Source organism: Pongo abelii, chromosome 13 (assembly GCF_028885655.2).
Source record: "Pongo abelii isolate AG06213 chromosome 13, NHGRI_mPonAbe1-v2.0_pri, whole genome shotgun sequence".
Lineage (NCBI taxonomy): Eukaryota > Metazoa > Chordata > Mammalia > Primates > Hominidae > Pongo > Pongo abelii.
In genome coordinates this window covers 76,451,423-76,468,540 of record NC_071998.2, presented here as the reverse complement: position 1 = coordinate 76,468,540, position 17,118 = coordinate 76,451,423, and the positions used below count along the sequence as shown (strand labels likewise).

At 37.6% G+C, this 17,118-nt stretch overlaps 1 protein-coding gene across 6 annotated transcripts in view; it reads right to left on the bottom strand.

Annotated features, from left to right (window-relative positions):
• The window catches only part of NAA35 (N-alpha-acetyltransferase 35, NatC auxiliary subunit), an 80,390-nt gene that overhangs the window by 48,408 nt on the left and 14,864 nt on the right, over window positions 1-17,118 (bottom strand). For all 6 annotated transcript variants that reach the window (XM_024251718.3, XM_054519382.2, NM_001131965.2 and 3 more), the window contains 4 exon segments: window positions 16,945-16,978; window positions 14,756-14,870; window positions 13,484-13,558; window positions 11,166-11,333 (listed from right to left, as the gene is read on the bottom strand). In XM_024251718.3, the coding sequence (XP_024107486.1) occupies window positions 11,166-11,333; window positions 13,484-13,558; window positions 14,756-14,870; window positions 16,945-16,978 (392 nt within the window).

Below are 17,118 nucleotides of genomic sequence, written 5' to 3'. Positions count from 1 at the left end.
TACTCCTCTCGTTTTTCTACATCCTGTATCAAATCCACCAGAAAACACGGTAGGCTCTATCTTCAGATTATAGTCTAACTACTTCTCACCCTTTCACAGCTCTCTAGTTTAAGTCACCACTATTGCTCACTCTCGTAACCACCTCCAGACAACTCCCCCACCTACCACAACTAGTCCCTGCTATAATTTATACACCACCAGAAGGCAGAAGGATTGTTTGAAAATAAGTCACATCATGTCATTTCCTATTCAAAACCTTTCAATAGTTTTCTACCTCATAGCAAAATCCCTAAGCCCACCATGGCCTCTATGGCCCTACATCACATGGCCCGGTCTCCCTCGCCAACTTTATTTCCTACCACTTCACATTCACTGCACTGCAGTCTGACAGGTCTTTCTTGTCATTCAAACATACCAAACACACCCTCCTCTCATGGCTCCCACACCAAAATGATTTTCTTCAAAATATTTACAAGGCTTCATCCCTTATATTCCAGCCTCTGTTCTAATGTCAATTCCTCAAATAGAGGTTTTCCCCATGCATTCTAAGACAGCACCATCCACCATTTTATATCCCCTTAGCCTGCTTTACTTTTCTTCATGGCACTTAATCACCACCTGACATTATATATGTATTTAATTACATATACACTGACTATCTGTCCCAAGAAAGGTATAATCCATGAGATCACAGCTTTATTTACTACTTCACCTCCAGGACTTAGAATAGTGCTAAACAGACTTCTATTCAATAAATATGTGTTCAACGAATGACTTATTCCAGGGCAGGGGTCATGAACTCAGAAGGCAGGTTAACTTCCTAAATACATCTGGCTAGCTACAACATACACTAGGGAATGGTAGAGACTGGCAAATTGGAAAACATATGCTTCATTTAAAAGGAGTCAGCCACTACTTATCCTGTTGTGGCTATGAATGAATACAGGGCCAGTGTGGTCAGGTCTCCTAATTTTTCAGAAAAAAAATCTAGGTTTTTCTTTTTCAACATAAAATCTCCACCCCCCGACCTTTTTTTTTTTTTTTTTTTTTTGAGACAGGGTCTCACTGTCATCCAGGCTCGAGTGCAGTGACGCAAACTCAGCTCACTGTAACCTCCACCCCCCTCTGGGCTCATGCAATCCTTCCACCTCAGCCTCCTAGGTAGCTGGGAATACAGGCATGCACCACCACACTGGACTAAATTTTTTTGTATTTTTAGTAGAGATGAGATCTCGCCATGTTGTCCAGGCTGGTCTCGAACTCCTAAGCTCAAGTGATCCACCCGTCTCAGCCTCCCAAAGTGCTAGGATTACAGGTGTGAGCCACCACATCCAGCTTCCTCTTCCTATTTTTAAAAAATCAGACAAACACTGTGTAGGAAAAACAACAAAATAAAAATATCCATAAACCTTATCTGTAAGTTTGCCAAGAAGAGTCTTAGGAAAACCTTCTGGAAAAACATCACAAGTCCTGGGAATATAAACCTCAGTAATAAGAATTTAATCTAAGTTATTGGATAAGTGAGAGCAATAGAGTCATGTAAACAGACTGCTACCATTAAAGATCACTCTTGAAGATTTGTGGACTTGAGGACAGAAGTCAGAGTGAAACTAGGGAGATCAGACATTGGACTCTACCCAACAGTCCAAGCAAGGGCTGATGATGACTTGGATTGGGATCGCAACAATGGGGAGAGTAAGAAGTTGGTAAAAAAGAAAAATCAGGATATATTTCAAAGGTAGAGCTAACATGATATGCTGATGAACTGAATGTGGATATGAGGTAAACTGTACAATCAAGCCTCATTTTTAGGGTTTTGGTCTAAGCAGATGATGGTACCATTTCCTGGGATAAGGCAGTATTTGAGAGGAGCAGGTGTAAGGGCAGAAATGAAGTACAATTTTGGTTATATCAAGTTTGTAATTTCTTTGATCATCCAAGTGGAGATTTCAGATTTCACTTGCGTGAGACTGGAAGTCAGGCAAAGACTCAAGCCTAGAGGTATAAATTTGGACTTCATCATTGTATAGTTAGTTGATACTGAATGCCACAGAACTAGAGGAAATCAACCTAGGGAGCAGTTATGGAGGAGGCAGGGAGTCCAGGAGTACTCTAGCAATTAGAGACGTAAGCACAGGAACTAGACTTACCAGTGAGGCAGAAAGAAATCCAAAAGACTGGTATTAAGAAGACAAAGAGAAAAAAGTATTTCACAGTGTGTCAACTGGGTCTAATGATGCTCACAGGTTGGAGAGGGAGGGGTGAGAACACTGAATTTAGCAAGATGGGTAAAGACCAGTTCTCTGTAGTGGTGGTAAAGAATGACCATTTGGAGTAAATAAAGATAAAATGAAAGAAAAAGTAAAATAAGCAAATCATTAAAGACATTTTTCCTGGCGAGTAGCTGGGAAATGGGATTGTAGATACAAGGAGCCATGGGATCAAGGAAACTGTGGTGTTTTCAAATGAATGTAAAGCATGTTTACATGCCAATAAGAGTAAGCGAGTAGTGAAGGAGAGCCTAGTAATGCAACACAAGTGGAGGAGCTGAGCTTAGATTATAACAGGAATACATTCATCTTAACAAGTTAGAAGACAGAATTTGTGAGTATTAACAGACAGGTTAGCACTTGTGATAATGACAAAATGAAACCTTCAAGATTAAGTTGCAGACTATGATGCCCCTTTACTTCTAAACACTTCAGCGTGATTTCCTAAAAACAAAATCTCCCTCTTGCATAACCACAGTACAATTACCAAATACAGAAATTCATGTCTCTAACCTCCTTTAATCTGGAGCATTTCCTCCGTCCTTAACATTCATATCTGACATTTGGAAGTATCTTTTCAAACAGTACTTCAAAATAGTATATTTTGAATAGTACTTTGTAGTATACATTTTGTAGTATATCCCTCAGTAATGGGTGTGCCTGATATTTCTTCAAGATTAAATTTAAGTTATATCATATTTGATAGGAATACCACAGAAATGATGATGTGTGCTTCCTAGAGCACTGTATAAGTAGGCACGTGTCAATCTGTCCAATTACTAATGGTAATTCTGGCCACTTGACTAAGGTGCTATCTGCCAAGTTTCTCCATCACAAGGCTATCATTTTTCCCTTTGTAATTAATAAGTATCTGGTGGAAAGATATTTTGAGACTAGGTATATATCCTGTGTCTCATTCTACTTTTGTCCAGTAGTTGTAGCATCCTTTGATTGCCAGCAATAAGTATTCAAAAACTGTACTCTTCACACAATACTATGCAGCCAAAACATTAATATTTTAGATATACTGAGTTAAATAAAATATACCATTAAAATTATTTTCACCCATGGCCACTAGAACACTAAATCAAACTATACATGTGGCTTATATTATATTTCTATTGTATAGTTCTGGTTTACAGAAAGAGATAACAGACAAGAACCACCAGTGAGGTAGCAAACCAGGGAAGAAAAGCATCTTAAAAGCCATGCAAAGAATGTATTTGGTGGATGGAGTGATGACTATGTCAAAATCTGCTGGTAATTCAAGTTTAAGACCAAATCTAACCACTGAATTTAACACTGAGGTCTTTGATGACTGTGACATAGTAGTTTTAGTGAAAGGGGTAAAGCCTGACTAGAGCAGAGAGAAAAAGAAGAAAACCAGAGACACTGAGTATGAACACATCTTTTTTTTTTTTAGAGACAGAGTCATTTGACCACCCAGACTGGAGTGGAGTGCAACTGTAGCTCACCATAGCCTCAAACTCCTGGGATCAAGTGATCTTCCTGCCTCAGCCTCAAGTAGCTGGGACTACAGAGGTGTACCACATCACCATGCCTGGCTAAATTTTTTATTTTTTGTAGATGGGGTCTTGCTATGTTGTCCAGGCTGTGGGTACCCCTTTTAAAAAGGATCTGGCTGAAAAGAAGAATTAAGGTATGTGCAGAAGATGAAGGACAATATTATGCTAAGAAATGATAGATTTAACAAGAGGAATATAAAGCACGTTTGCATGCTGATGTAAATTATCTAGCAGAGGGGTAAATTCATTATGCAAAGAACACAGGAAAGAATTGTTAGAGCAGTATCTGTGAAGACAGAGCATGGGATCAATGCACAAGCAAAAGTTATCACCCTTAGGAATACAGAAGATCCATCTATATAACAGAAAAGCAACAGAATATAGGGCACATTTTGGCAGGCAGGAAGACTACTTCTATTTATACGGTAAACAGCAACTTACCAAATAAGTGTGAGGGTAGGGAAGACTTTTTTTTTTTTTTTTTTTAAGACATACCAGGTCTCAAAATCTACCTTCTTGTCTCTCTGAAGAACTGGAAATATTCCACCAAGCAAAACAATAAACTAAGAATAATAAAGGCATGTGGGCCACATAACAAGGGACCTAACAAAACAATCAAATTCCTGGAGAACAGAGAACAAAAAACTAGAATGACACAGCTGTGTAGTGGGCATAGCACACAAGTGATGCAGGCTGAACTGGAGAACAAGAAGACTTCAATAGGAGCATTTTCAAAAAAATATATACAACTGACAGATTATCTGATAGGTTTCACAATAGAGGGCAAAAGAACTGGGGAGAAGTACATAGAAAACTAAGCAAATCAAAAAGAGAGACAATTATCACATATAAGAAAACAAAATTTTGTATGAGAAGGGAAATATAAGCATATACTACTTTGGTTCACCTCTCATTATATTTATACAATCACAACAACATTGATGCTCCATAATGATTTAACCAGCTTTTAGATGACTAGCTGGGGCAAGGGCAGAGGTAATATATGATATATTCTGATCTAATCTAACATATCAAAGCTAAAGTTAGTAAATCCTTAAATCCAGAAGTTGGAATATTAGATTATATCCAGATATATGGAAATAATATGGAACAGTAAAAAAAAAAAAAAGAGAACTATTTTTCCACATAAGTGGGCTATTTAACTTTTTAAACTACATACAAGTATTAGTACTTTTATTAAAATGTACATACACACACACCCCACTTAAATTTTCACATAACAAATATGAGGATATCTATTTTTAGGAAGATAACTGCTGGTCACATGGAGAATGAACTAGAACGAAAATACTGGACCAGAGAGAAGAGTTCAGAAACTCCAAGGAAGCCAAATCTAAGGTTGACGAACTAAAGCAGAAAGGATGAGAGAAAAAACAGTGCCCTGATTCAAGGCATCTGCAAGCCAAAGCAAAATAATCTGAACGTAAGGGGTAAGAGGAAAAAGGCAATCAAAGATAACACTGGCAGTATGATATTGTAAGATACAGAATGCCAAAGGAAAAGTGGTTTGATAGGGTTCCTATTTTGGGCATGTGAGCAAGATGTTAAGAAAGAAATCAGAAAATGTCTCCAGATCAGGAGACACGCCTGAGAACAAAATACATCAGCAGCTAAGAACTCCAGAAATATCCAATTTAAATAAATAATTTGCTCATTATAAATCTTTTTTTTTTTTTGAGACGGAGTCTTGCTCTGTCACCCAGGCTGGAGTGCAGTGGCGCGATCTCGGCTCACTGCAAGCTCCGCCTCCCGGGTGCACACCATTTTCCTGCCTCAGCCTCCCTAGTAGCTGGGACTACAGGCCCCGGCCACCAAGCCCCGCTAATTTTTTTGTATTTTTAGTAGAGATGGGGTTTCACCGTGTTAGCCAGGATGGTCTCGATCTCCTGACCTTGTGATCTGCCCACCTCGGGCCTCTCAAAGTGCTGGAACTACAAGCATGAGCCACCGCGCCCAGCCAAATCATTCTTATTCATCACCAGGTCTCTTGAGGACTTTTTACTAGATTCATATTTTTTTCTAATTATAAGACTAAGACAAACTTATCTGGAAAATCTGAAAAATTCAGCAAAACAAAGAAAACAGAATCTTTTGGCCCAGAAGCAAACTTCTGGTTTTCTCTTTCCAGTTTTATTTTTACACAGTTGGCTACAATGCTGCTTTTTTAACCTTTTGACATATGCATTTCTCCATGTTATTAAGCACTCTTTCATCATGTTAATAACTACATACTCAATATACATAATAAATTATGTGTAATCAATTATCCATAATTTATTTCAACCATAACCCTAATGGTGGCATTCTGGTTGGTGTCAATTGTTCACTACTGAAAATTCTGGTTAATGTATTTGGGCATAAAGTACCCAGATTTCTAATTACTTCCTTTTCTGTTACTGTTGTTGAGATGGAGTCTCACTCTGTCACCCAGGCTGGAGTGCAGTGGCACAATCTTGGCTCACTGCAAGCTCCACCTCCTGGGTTCAAGCGATTCTCCCACCTCAGCCTCCCGGGTTCAAGCGATTCTCCCACTTCAGCCTCCCAAGTAGGTATGACTACAGGCATGTGCCACTATGCCTAGCTAATTTTTGTATTTTCAGTAGACACGGGGTTTCGCCATGTTGGCCAGGCTGGTCTTGAACTCCTGACCTCGTGATCCGCCCGTCTTGGCCTCCCAAAGTGCCGGGATTACAGGCGTAAGCCACAGCGCCCAGCCTAATTATTTCTTTAAGGCTGAGTTATAGAGGTGAAATAACTAGTTTAAATGATATCAGTATTTTTAAGATTCTTGATATACACATTATTAAACTGTTTGCCAAGACAGCTGTGCTAATGTATACTAGTAAAAACAGAAGTGTCAACTTACTGCATTCCTTCCAACATTGAACATTTTCATTTTTAAAATTATATTCATGAAAATCAATCAGTTCTAGGAGCCGCGAAATCTGAGATCAAGAGGTGGGTGAGGTTAAAAAAAAAAAAAAAAAAAAAGAGAAAAAATCAAACTACTCATTTTCATTTGTATTTCCTGGATTATACTGAAGCTAAATTTTAAAGGTGTTATAAACATTCGATAACCTTCCTTCATAAAATAAGCAACTTATTTTATTGCCCATTTATTCATTTGGGCCTGAGTGTTGTACTTTATTTGAACACGATCATAATTCATAAAAATTGTCTTATCTTTGTATCTTTATTTTTCCTAAAAGTTTTTCTATCACTCTTGTCCTTTAGTCTCTTCCTTTAAGATTTCTCCCATTTCCTAGTAAGACCTTCATCCAGAATATAAACGGATGTTCAATTACAGGCCAGGTGTGATGGCTCACGGCTGTAATTCCAGCACTTTGGGAGGCCGGGGTGGGAAGATCACTTGAGCACCGGAGTTTGAGACCAGCCTGGCCAACAAAGCAGAACCCAGTCTTCTACAAAAAAATTAAAAATTAGCCATGTGTGGTGGAACACATCTGTAGTCTTAGCTACTCGGGAGGCTGAGGCAAAGTATCGCTGGAGCATAGGAATTCGAGGCTACCAGTGAGCTACGATCATGCCACTGCACTCCAGCCTGGGTAACAAAGTGGAACCCTCTAGAAATAAAATTCAATTACAATTTCTTCTGTTACTAAAAAACTTATTTTATTTAAAAACAAAATAATGCAGACACACTCTAAAAATCCCAACAGTGCAAACAAGTGTACACCCCAGCCCTCAAAACCTGTTATCCTCTTATGTATGAAGATTTAGCTACCTCCCTTTTTAAAAAAGAAAAAAGTGGTAGCAAGCTATACACATGCTTTACTACACCCGACTTTTCTCACTTTAGAAATCTAATCTTATCTCTACACATAAATCAATCTCCTTTTTTTTCCAATTTTTTTTAATTGACCTCCATTTTAAAGGCAGTAAAATACCCTTTTTTTGAGACAGGGTCTCACTCTGCACACAAACTGGAGTAAAATGGCACAATCACAGCTCACTGCAGCCTTGACCTCCCCAGGCTCAGGTGATCCTCCAACCTCAGCCTCTCTAGTAGCTGAGACTACAGGTACACAGCACCACACCCAGCTGATTTTTGTATTTTTTGTACAGACAGGGTCTCGATATGTTGCCTAGGCTGGCCTCGAACTCCTGGGCTCAAGCCATTTGCCCACCTCATCCTTCCAAAGTGCTGGGATTAATAGGCATGAGCCACCATGCCTGGCCAGCAGCAAAACACTTGATTGTATGAATGTAACATCTTTTAATTAGTCTCCTACTGATGGATACTGAGGTGGTTTCCAAACTAGTTACCACAAACAATTCTGTAAGTAATATCCTTGGTACACAGGTCTTTGTGTACAAACACAAATATATTTGTAGGATAGAGTGCTAGAAGTGAAACTGCTGAGTCAAGACGTGCATTTCAGATTATGATAGATATCACCGCATTGCTCTTTTTTAAAGTTGTTAAGAGTTTACACTCCCATCAAAAAAGTATTAGTCTTGCTTAGAGTAGGATGTCAAGTGCTGACTGATCAATGTGGAAAATGAACTAGAATAAAAAAATACAAATTTTGCAACCGTCACAGTAAACATTAGTCTAGGCAAGCACCGTCAATGGATATTCAATCTAAGGGGAGAGACTTCAGTCAGTAGGATATTTTTATGGTCTTAAAGTGTATCCCAAGATTGCTTAAATACAAAGGGAAAAAAACAGTAACCATACGGTAATAAGACAAAATCTTCATGGATTGATCAAAATAATATCGCCAATGAAGGACAGACAGACTGTGTACCTCCAGTTGTGACACCCTGAAAAACACATCACTTATATTATATTCCGCCAAGATTGCACAATCTAAATCTAATCGTAAGGAAAGAACAGATAAACCCAAGTGAGGCATAGCCTATTAAGAAATGAAAAGCAGGATAAGGTTGTGTTCACAAAAATATCAATGTCACCGGAGACAAAGAAAAGCTGAGGATCTGATGCGGCTTGAAGAATACTACAGAGATACGCAATTAAATGCAGGACATAATTCTAAACTGGATCCTGTATTGTAGGGAAAAAACACTCAGGATTGGGTCAATTAACAAAAATGGAATCTGAATAGTGCATTGTTATTACAGATTTGTTGAAATTGATAATTGTGTTGTGGTTCTGCAGGACAGTGCCCTTTTTCTTCGAAGAAACACACTAAAGTGTCACAGGGAAGAAGGCTTTAATGGGCACAACTTACTCACAGGTCAGGAAAAGACATACATATATACATGAGAGAGAGCACGAGCAGGAGCATGCGCATAAGTGAAAAAAGCAAATGGGACAGTATGTTAACAGTAGCTGAATCTGCATACGAATTATATGTTCCTTGTGCTGGTTCCCATAATTGCTGTTAATCTGAAATTATTCCCCAATAAGAAGTTCTAAAAAAAAAAAAAAAAAAGACTAAGAAGCAGGAAATAATGACCGCTCATATTCACTGATACACATACATACATAGAGTATTTGAGTGCCTGTTTTCCCATCCTCATCAATCTTGTTATAAAAAATTTCTAATCTTTGCCAACAATGGGTAAAAACATGACATTTCAGTTTTAATTTGCATTAAAATGAGGGTAAGCACCTTACATTTAACGGCCATTTTATTTTCTGTGAACTGTCTTCTCCTGATTTTTAAGTAATTTTTTATACTTAACACATTTCAGCTATCTGAAATTTTGATATGAAATAATGATAAAGTAACTTTCAAGGGTGCTAATCACCTTGTTCACACACTGTTGTTCAAGGAATCCTCTCTCTGCCCCATTGATTTTGATGTCCTTTTAGTTGTACTTTAAAAATACCAGTATTTAAAATAATCTGTATTTCTCTAACTCAAACTAATCTTTTTAAAATTCCATCCAAATGAATAAGATTTTCCATAATGATACTCATATCAATACAAATATGTAAATAACCACCAACTGTATAAAAAGTAGACACTATTTCAAACAACTTACAAAGCCATACAGCCAGGAACAGTGGTTCATGCCTGTAATTTCAGAACTTTGGGAGGCTGAGGCAGGTGGATCACCTGAGCTCAGGAGTTCGAGATCAGCCTGGCCAACACAGTGAAACCGGGTCTCTACTAAAATACAAAATTAGCCAGGCGTGGTGGTGCACGCCTGTAATCCCAGCTATTCGGAAGGCTGAGGCACAAGAATAGCTTGAACTCGGGAGATGGAGGTTGCAGTGAGCCGAAAATGCCCCACTGTACTCCAACCTGGGCAACAGGACTGAAACCCCCTCTCAAAAAAAAAGAAAGCCATACCTTCAAATATGGACAAACATATTGGGTATATATTTAATTATTCTCATATACATAGTATAAATTGAGAAGAGTTTTACATACTATACACTGAACCACTGTTGGATCCTAAGAAATTTATTCTGGACCAGTAACAGCACTAAAAAGAAACATCAGTTTCAACAGAAGAATTTAACAAAAATAGTTAGTTATCAATAATTTCAAATGCTATCACATTTTCCCTTACAATTCTTTTTTTTGTAGTCCAAGGTTGAGATGCAATTCCCTGAAAATTATCAGCATCTGAAAGCTTATTTTTTATACTAAAGGGGAAAAAAATCTTTCTATCTCTAAAACTCACAATACTTCCTCAAGTGAGGTACTTAGGACAAACTAAAGGAAAATGTCTATACCCTAAAATATTCATATCTTTGTTCTCCTTAGCTCCCTTTTTGTATTATAACTTCTAAGAGACTTGAGGACAAGGGCTGTCTCTTTCATTTTTCTCTGGGAATCCCCACAACATCCAAAAACAGTACTCTGCACATACGGATACTCAATGAATGGTACTACAGAAAGAACATATGCTAAGATGAAAGCCCTTTCTTGGAGAGAACTGAATTACTTTACCCAATATATCTGTAAATGGCAACAGCATTACTTTTAAAAACTGTTTTTAAATATACACGTAGACGAAAGTACATATCACAAAATCATTTAAATACATCACAGTGAATAAGGTAGTCAATGAACTTCAGAAATTCTTTTTTTTTTTGAGACAGAGTCTCGCTCTGTTGCCCAGGCTGGAGTGCAGTGGCACAATCTCAGCTCACTGCAACCTCTGCCTCCTGGGTTCAAACAACTCTCATGTCTCAGCCTCCCAAGTAGCTGGGATTACAGGTGCATGCCACCACACCTGGCTATTTTGTGTATTTTTAGTAGAGACAGGGTTTCACCATGTTGGCCAGGCTGGTCTCAAACTCCTGACCTCAGGTGATCTGCCCACCTTGGCCTCCCAAATTGCTGAGATTACAGGCGTGAGCCACCGCACCTGGCCAAGGAATTCTTACATTACAAAATCTTACCTCTTCAAAAACAGCAGCTTTATTTACTTTTTCCCTTGCAATGTCACAGATTTTCAAGATTCCCAGAGCAAAAGCCTTCATAGCAGGATCTTCTATAAAGTCTGGATTATGAATGTAAAGGCACGTAAATACTGTCTGTGCCAACGAATGGCCTTCTAACCATGTTATCTATAAAGAAAAAAAAGGGTATATATTTAAGGTGATAAACTGAGTCTGCAAAGTCTAAATTGATCCTAGAGACAAAGGCCAGAGCACCATAGACCCAAATAAGATTAATCACAAGACTTAAAAAAAAAAAAGACACGTTAGAATTCACTTTCATTGACTAACATTTTTCCAGTGTCTATGGGAATCATTGTCGTACATAAATCAGTTTGCAACATATTAGAGATTAATTAAATTAAGACTGCCTCTTTATGTAGCATCCAAAAGAAATCAACTCCACAATGTAGTCAATAAAAAATCCATAAACTGGAAAATTCACAATTATAGAACTAACCAGATCCTTACACACTCATTGAACTTTATAATCCTTACCACCACAACCCAGCCAACACCGTATCTCACCTAGATTATTGCAAGAAACTAGATAGGTTTTCCTGCCTCCCATCTCTAATTTAATACCCCCAACTAGAGATCTTTCTAAAACACTAAGATAATCGTTTTATACTATTTTACTAAGTGACCACTATATGTCTGGCACCACGTACTAGAGGTTGGGAATACCAACAACAGGCAAAATTGGGTAAGTACTGTGTCCCAAATATTATACTAGGTTATTTTCAAATATCTTATCTCATTTCTTCCCAGCACTTTTGAGAAAGGTGGTATTTTTCTCCTTTTACATGTAAAGAAACAGAGTAAATCATTTGCCCAAGTTTATAGTTATTTTTACCTTAAGCCCAAGAATTCTGCAGCAGAGTAAGACATATGCTACTGCATTGCAAAATGACAAATGTTTGTGGAAAACTCTGTAATTAAGGTGTGTATTTGGTATTAACTAGTGTGCAGAAGACAGACTTTCCAGACTAAAAACCATCTGCCTTTTAAAGTCCAAATTTTTAAATACAGTCCCAAGAGTCTCACAGAATAGTTCCTCAACTTTGGCAAAAATCCTCCCTCTGTTTACCCTTTCCTCCTTCTTCACCACTCTCCACTAATCCCACACTCCTCCTACTTGGCTCCCTGCCAGACTTAAGCAGCTATTTATAATTTTCCAAAATGAACATTTTCACATTGCCATGCCCATGCAATATACCCTCTTTGCCTACTAAACCATGAATCTTCCTGTCATACGCCTACCATTCTTTAGTATCTCACACCGGTATTACTTCCTTTCTACAGCCTTTCCTACTCTCTCAGACATAATTAACTCCTCCTCTCTGTTCCCACGGCACCATCATAAAAGCATTTACATGTTGTCAGAATTGTTTATTCACATGTCTGTTCCTAGCAATCCTTTGACTCCTTTCTTTACTCCACCCACTAGGACTGTAAACTGCTAAAAGGTAATAAAGAAATCTTTCAGGGGGTAAAGAGACAAAGAGACAGCTTTGGAAGATGAAGGATCAGGATTAAGATTCTGGCTAGGCCCCTCCCAAGCAATGTAACCACAGGCAGTAAGATAATACAGATACCTAATAAAGCTCATGTAAAACGTAAGTGAAAACTATACATATAAAACACCTAATACAAGTACACACACTGGCAATCAATAAATAAATGCTGAATGAACAAATGAATAAATTTTACGTATTTCTAAGGAAAATTATTTAACGTCAATTTAAAAAGAAAGGGATGGTCAGAAAGCGGGGCGGTGGGGGAAGCAGTACAAATGAGAATTTCTCGACAAACAATACTTTCTAGGGAAGACATAATTCAGCATATACAAATCACTAAAAAACTTTCTTCACAGGAGATGGCCAGTTTACTACAATTTATCCTAGATTAGAAAAAATCTCTCTAAAGCCACTGTATAATAGCTCTCTTTTGTTTCAATTCCATGCTTATTTATGAAACCTTCCAATTACAGACTTATCACTTGAGTAACTTGAGAACGAAAAGGGTATTATGAACAATGGCTACAATATTATCTTCATTGAAAAGAAAATATCCCTTCACCCAGAAAATTAGAATGTAAAATCAAGTAGATAACAAGATGAAATCCTATTACCGGGCCTGCTAATCTTATGCACATCTTTATTAGGCCAAGTATTATATTTATTTCATACTCAACATTAGTGTATAGGCTTTTAAATCACAAGAGTCAGGTAAATCACAGTTTTAAAATTAACCAATAGTCTTATTTCCATTCTTACCAAACAGCAAAAACATGTATCCATAATCCCTATCAGTTCAGGCAAGGTGAGATCTTTAATTTTAATAGTGCCATCCTAAAAAGGAGGAAGAATGTGACATATAAGCAGAAATTTTTTTAAACTTATGGTTACTATGTATAGTAGCATTTTGGATTTCTAACATTCAATATTTAAAAACAGCAATTCTAAGAAAATGCTATCTTAATCATCTGATAAAACTATCACACCAAATTAACTCTGTACTCTTAAAACCGATATATTTTCTTATAAATTTTATTTTTAATTGACAAATAATAATTGTAAAAACAATGTATCTTAGGTCTTCAATAAGAAAAATCAAAATAAAGGCCTTTATATAAAATGAAAAGCCAAATCAACAAGTATTTTAAAAGCACAGTTCAAACCAGCTTTAAGTATTAATATAAATCATTTTAATGACCCAAAACTACTTAGAAAGAAAACTAAAGTTTTTTTTTTTTTTTTTTTTTTGAGACAGAGTCTCACTCTGTCGCCCAGGCTGGAGTGCAGGTGGCGCGATCTCGGCTCACTGCAAGCTCTGCCTCCCAGGTTCACGTCATTCTCCTGCCTCAGCCTCCCGAGTAGCTGGGACTACAGGTGCCTGCCACCACGTCCGGCTAATTTTTTGTATTTTTAGTAGAGATGGGGTTTCACTGTGTTAGCCAAGATGGTCTTGATCTCCTGACCTCGTGATCCGCCCACCTCGGCCTCCCAAAGTGCTGGGATTACAGGCGTGAGCCACCGCACCCAGCCGAAAACTAAAGATTTTTTAAAACGCTTCACTTAAGTTGGTTAACTATACTATTTGTAAATTTTGTTTACGATATCCATTTGCCTAGTAAATCTTTCTTTATAAAATATGTAAAATCAAACTCCATGGCAAGTATAAATTTCTAAAGCAATTTTAAATTCACTACAAGTATTTTACTTGTGTAAATTTACTTTTATATATGAATATATTAATACACAAAATTTAACCCCCAAGCCAATTTTCCTATTTGAATATATAGTCAAATGCTTTCAAAAGTTAATTTTAAAAGTACACAAATGCACCAATTTAGAGCAAGATTTTAATGAAGACCTCAATTTTCAGACTTTAACATACAAAGGCTATAACTAATTCTTGTTTATATACTTGAGCTGCTTTGAAGGAAACAGACTTTAATACAACGTTTCATTTCATTATTAAGCACCATGTTTTAACATGAAGTAACAAAAGATAAATGGAAACACAAAAAGTACAATGGTGACTACCTTGATAGCTTGTTCAAAATTGAGAACTTTTCGATTAACTTGGTTTCCAATCATGCCAGCATCCATCTTGGGATCCATCATTTCAATAGCAGACATGGCTTCAAAAAGACCAAATCTGCAAATAAAAAAATTGAGCCAACAAATTGTTTTTAAGCCAGTAAGCTTATTCATATTTTCACAACGGTATAAAATTATACTACTTTTAATAACTAAAGTATTCTATGCATTTAGTCTTCTCAACTTGCTAACACTTCTATTTCAATTAACTGTCGATTGACACAAAAATTATTTCATGTACTTGCCACTCAAATTATTTCACGTGCACTGTGAGGAAGAAAAAGATTTCTGCCGGGTGTGGTGACTCACACCTGTAATCCCAGCACTTTGGGAGGCTGAGGCGGGTGGATCACCTGAGGTTGGGAGTTCAAGACCAGCCTGACCAACATGAAGAAACCCCTCTTTACTAAAAATACAAAATTAGCTGGGTGTGGTGGTGCATGTCTGTAATCCCAGCTACTTGGGAGGCTGAGGAAGGAGAATCGCTTGAACCCAGGAGGCGGAGGTTACGGTGAGCCGAGATTGCGCTGTTGCACTCCAGCCTGGGCAACAAGAGCGAAACTCCCTCTCAAAAAAAAAAAAGAAAATATGTAAGATGTCTGTGGTCTTACACTAGACCTAATTAAGAATTCTCGGGGTAGGGCCCAGCAATCTACGCTTTAATAACCCCTCCAGACAATTCTGACACACGCTCAAATCTGAGAAGAACTGAATTTCAGATTCTACTTCCCCTACCCTGCAACCACAATGTCCAATCTTGTCTACTTACTAATTAAAAGTTTCATATTCCTAACCTTGAAAATTGAGCCTGGCCATGGCAGTAGAGGAACTGGGGCTACATATAGGCATATAAACACGAACAAGTATTTCCATTTATTTTGTTTTTCCAAAGTGCTATGGTTTGAATGTGGTTTGCCTCCACCAAAATTCATGTTAAAACTTGATCCCCAATGTGACAGTGTTGGGAGGTGAGGCCTAGTGGGAAGTGTCTGGGGCATGGGGAAGAATCCCCATGAATAGATTAATGCCCTCCCAGGGAGGTGAGTTCTTGCTCTCCCAGGAATGAATTACCGTTGACCCTTTCACAACATGTGTTTGGATTGCAGGAGTCCACCTAGACAAAGGTTTTCTTGCACCTGTGCCACCAGAGACTGCAAGACTAACTTCCTCTTCCTTCCTCAGCCTACTCAACATGAATATGACAAACATGAAAACCTTTATGATGATCCACTTAATGAACAGTAAGTATATTTTCTCTTCCTTATGATTTTCTTCATAACATTTTCTTTTCTCTAGTTTATTCTAAGAATACAGTATATGGCACATATGACATACAAAATATGTGTTAATCAACGGTTTATGTTATTGGTAAGACTTCCAGTCGATGATAGGCTAAAAGGAGTTAAGCTTTCGGGGGAGTCAAAGGTTATACGTGGATTTTTGACTGTGAGGGGGTGGGTCGGCACCCCAATCCCCAAGTTGTTCAAGGGTCAACGATACTACCCAAGAGGGTGGTTTGTTTTAAAGACTCTGACTTCCTCGGTTTCTCTCTCTTGCGTCCTCCCCTTCCATGTGATCTCCTTGCACCACATGCCACTCCCCACTGCTCCCCTTCTGCTTTCCACCATGAGTTGAAGCAGCCTAAAGCTCTCACTAGATGCGGTTGCCCAGTCTTGAACCTTTCAGTCATCAGAATTGTGTGCCAAATAAACCTCTTTATAAACTACCCAGTCTCAGGTATTCAGCTACAGCAACACTAAACTGATTAAGACACAGGGATTCTCATTTACTTTTATCTAAGCACTTAGTCACCCAATTTTTGGTTATCAACCAACCTATCACATATGACATACAACTGATAACTTTTCTTCAAGAAATTCCACATTCATTACATCTGCTCTCAAGGAAAGGACCATAAGTTACAGTTTCCCTAGGTATAACTGTTTCACATCACAACTAGGGTCAGCTGCTCCAAAATAGCTCACCACAGTTAAAAATATATTTATAATTAGTTTTATTTTCACAATTTTGAAACGTAAATTTACTCAAACTTCAGGGACTATTACTCCACATGATAAAAAAAAACAAACTGAAATACTACACTACACTATTTTCAAAGGATAAATACTTACAGCTTATCATGAAGTAGTTCTCCCAACTTTAATTCTAAAAAAAAAAAGAGAAAAATCCTTTGAACATATTTATATTTAACTTTTAATTCTAAGAAAAAAAAGACATTAGCACCTGAAAAGATGTACTTGTATTACTTTAAAATTCCTTTTCTAAGAAATACTTATTTCTACTCA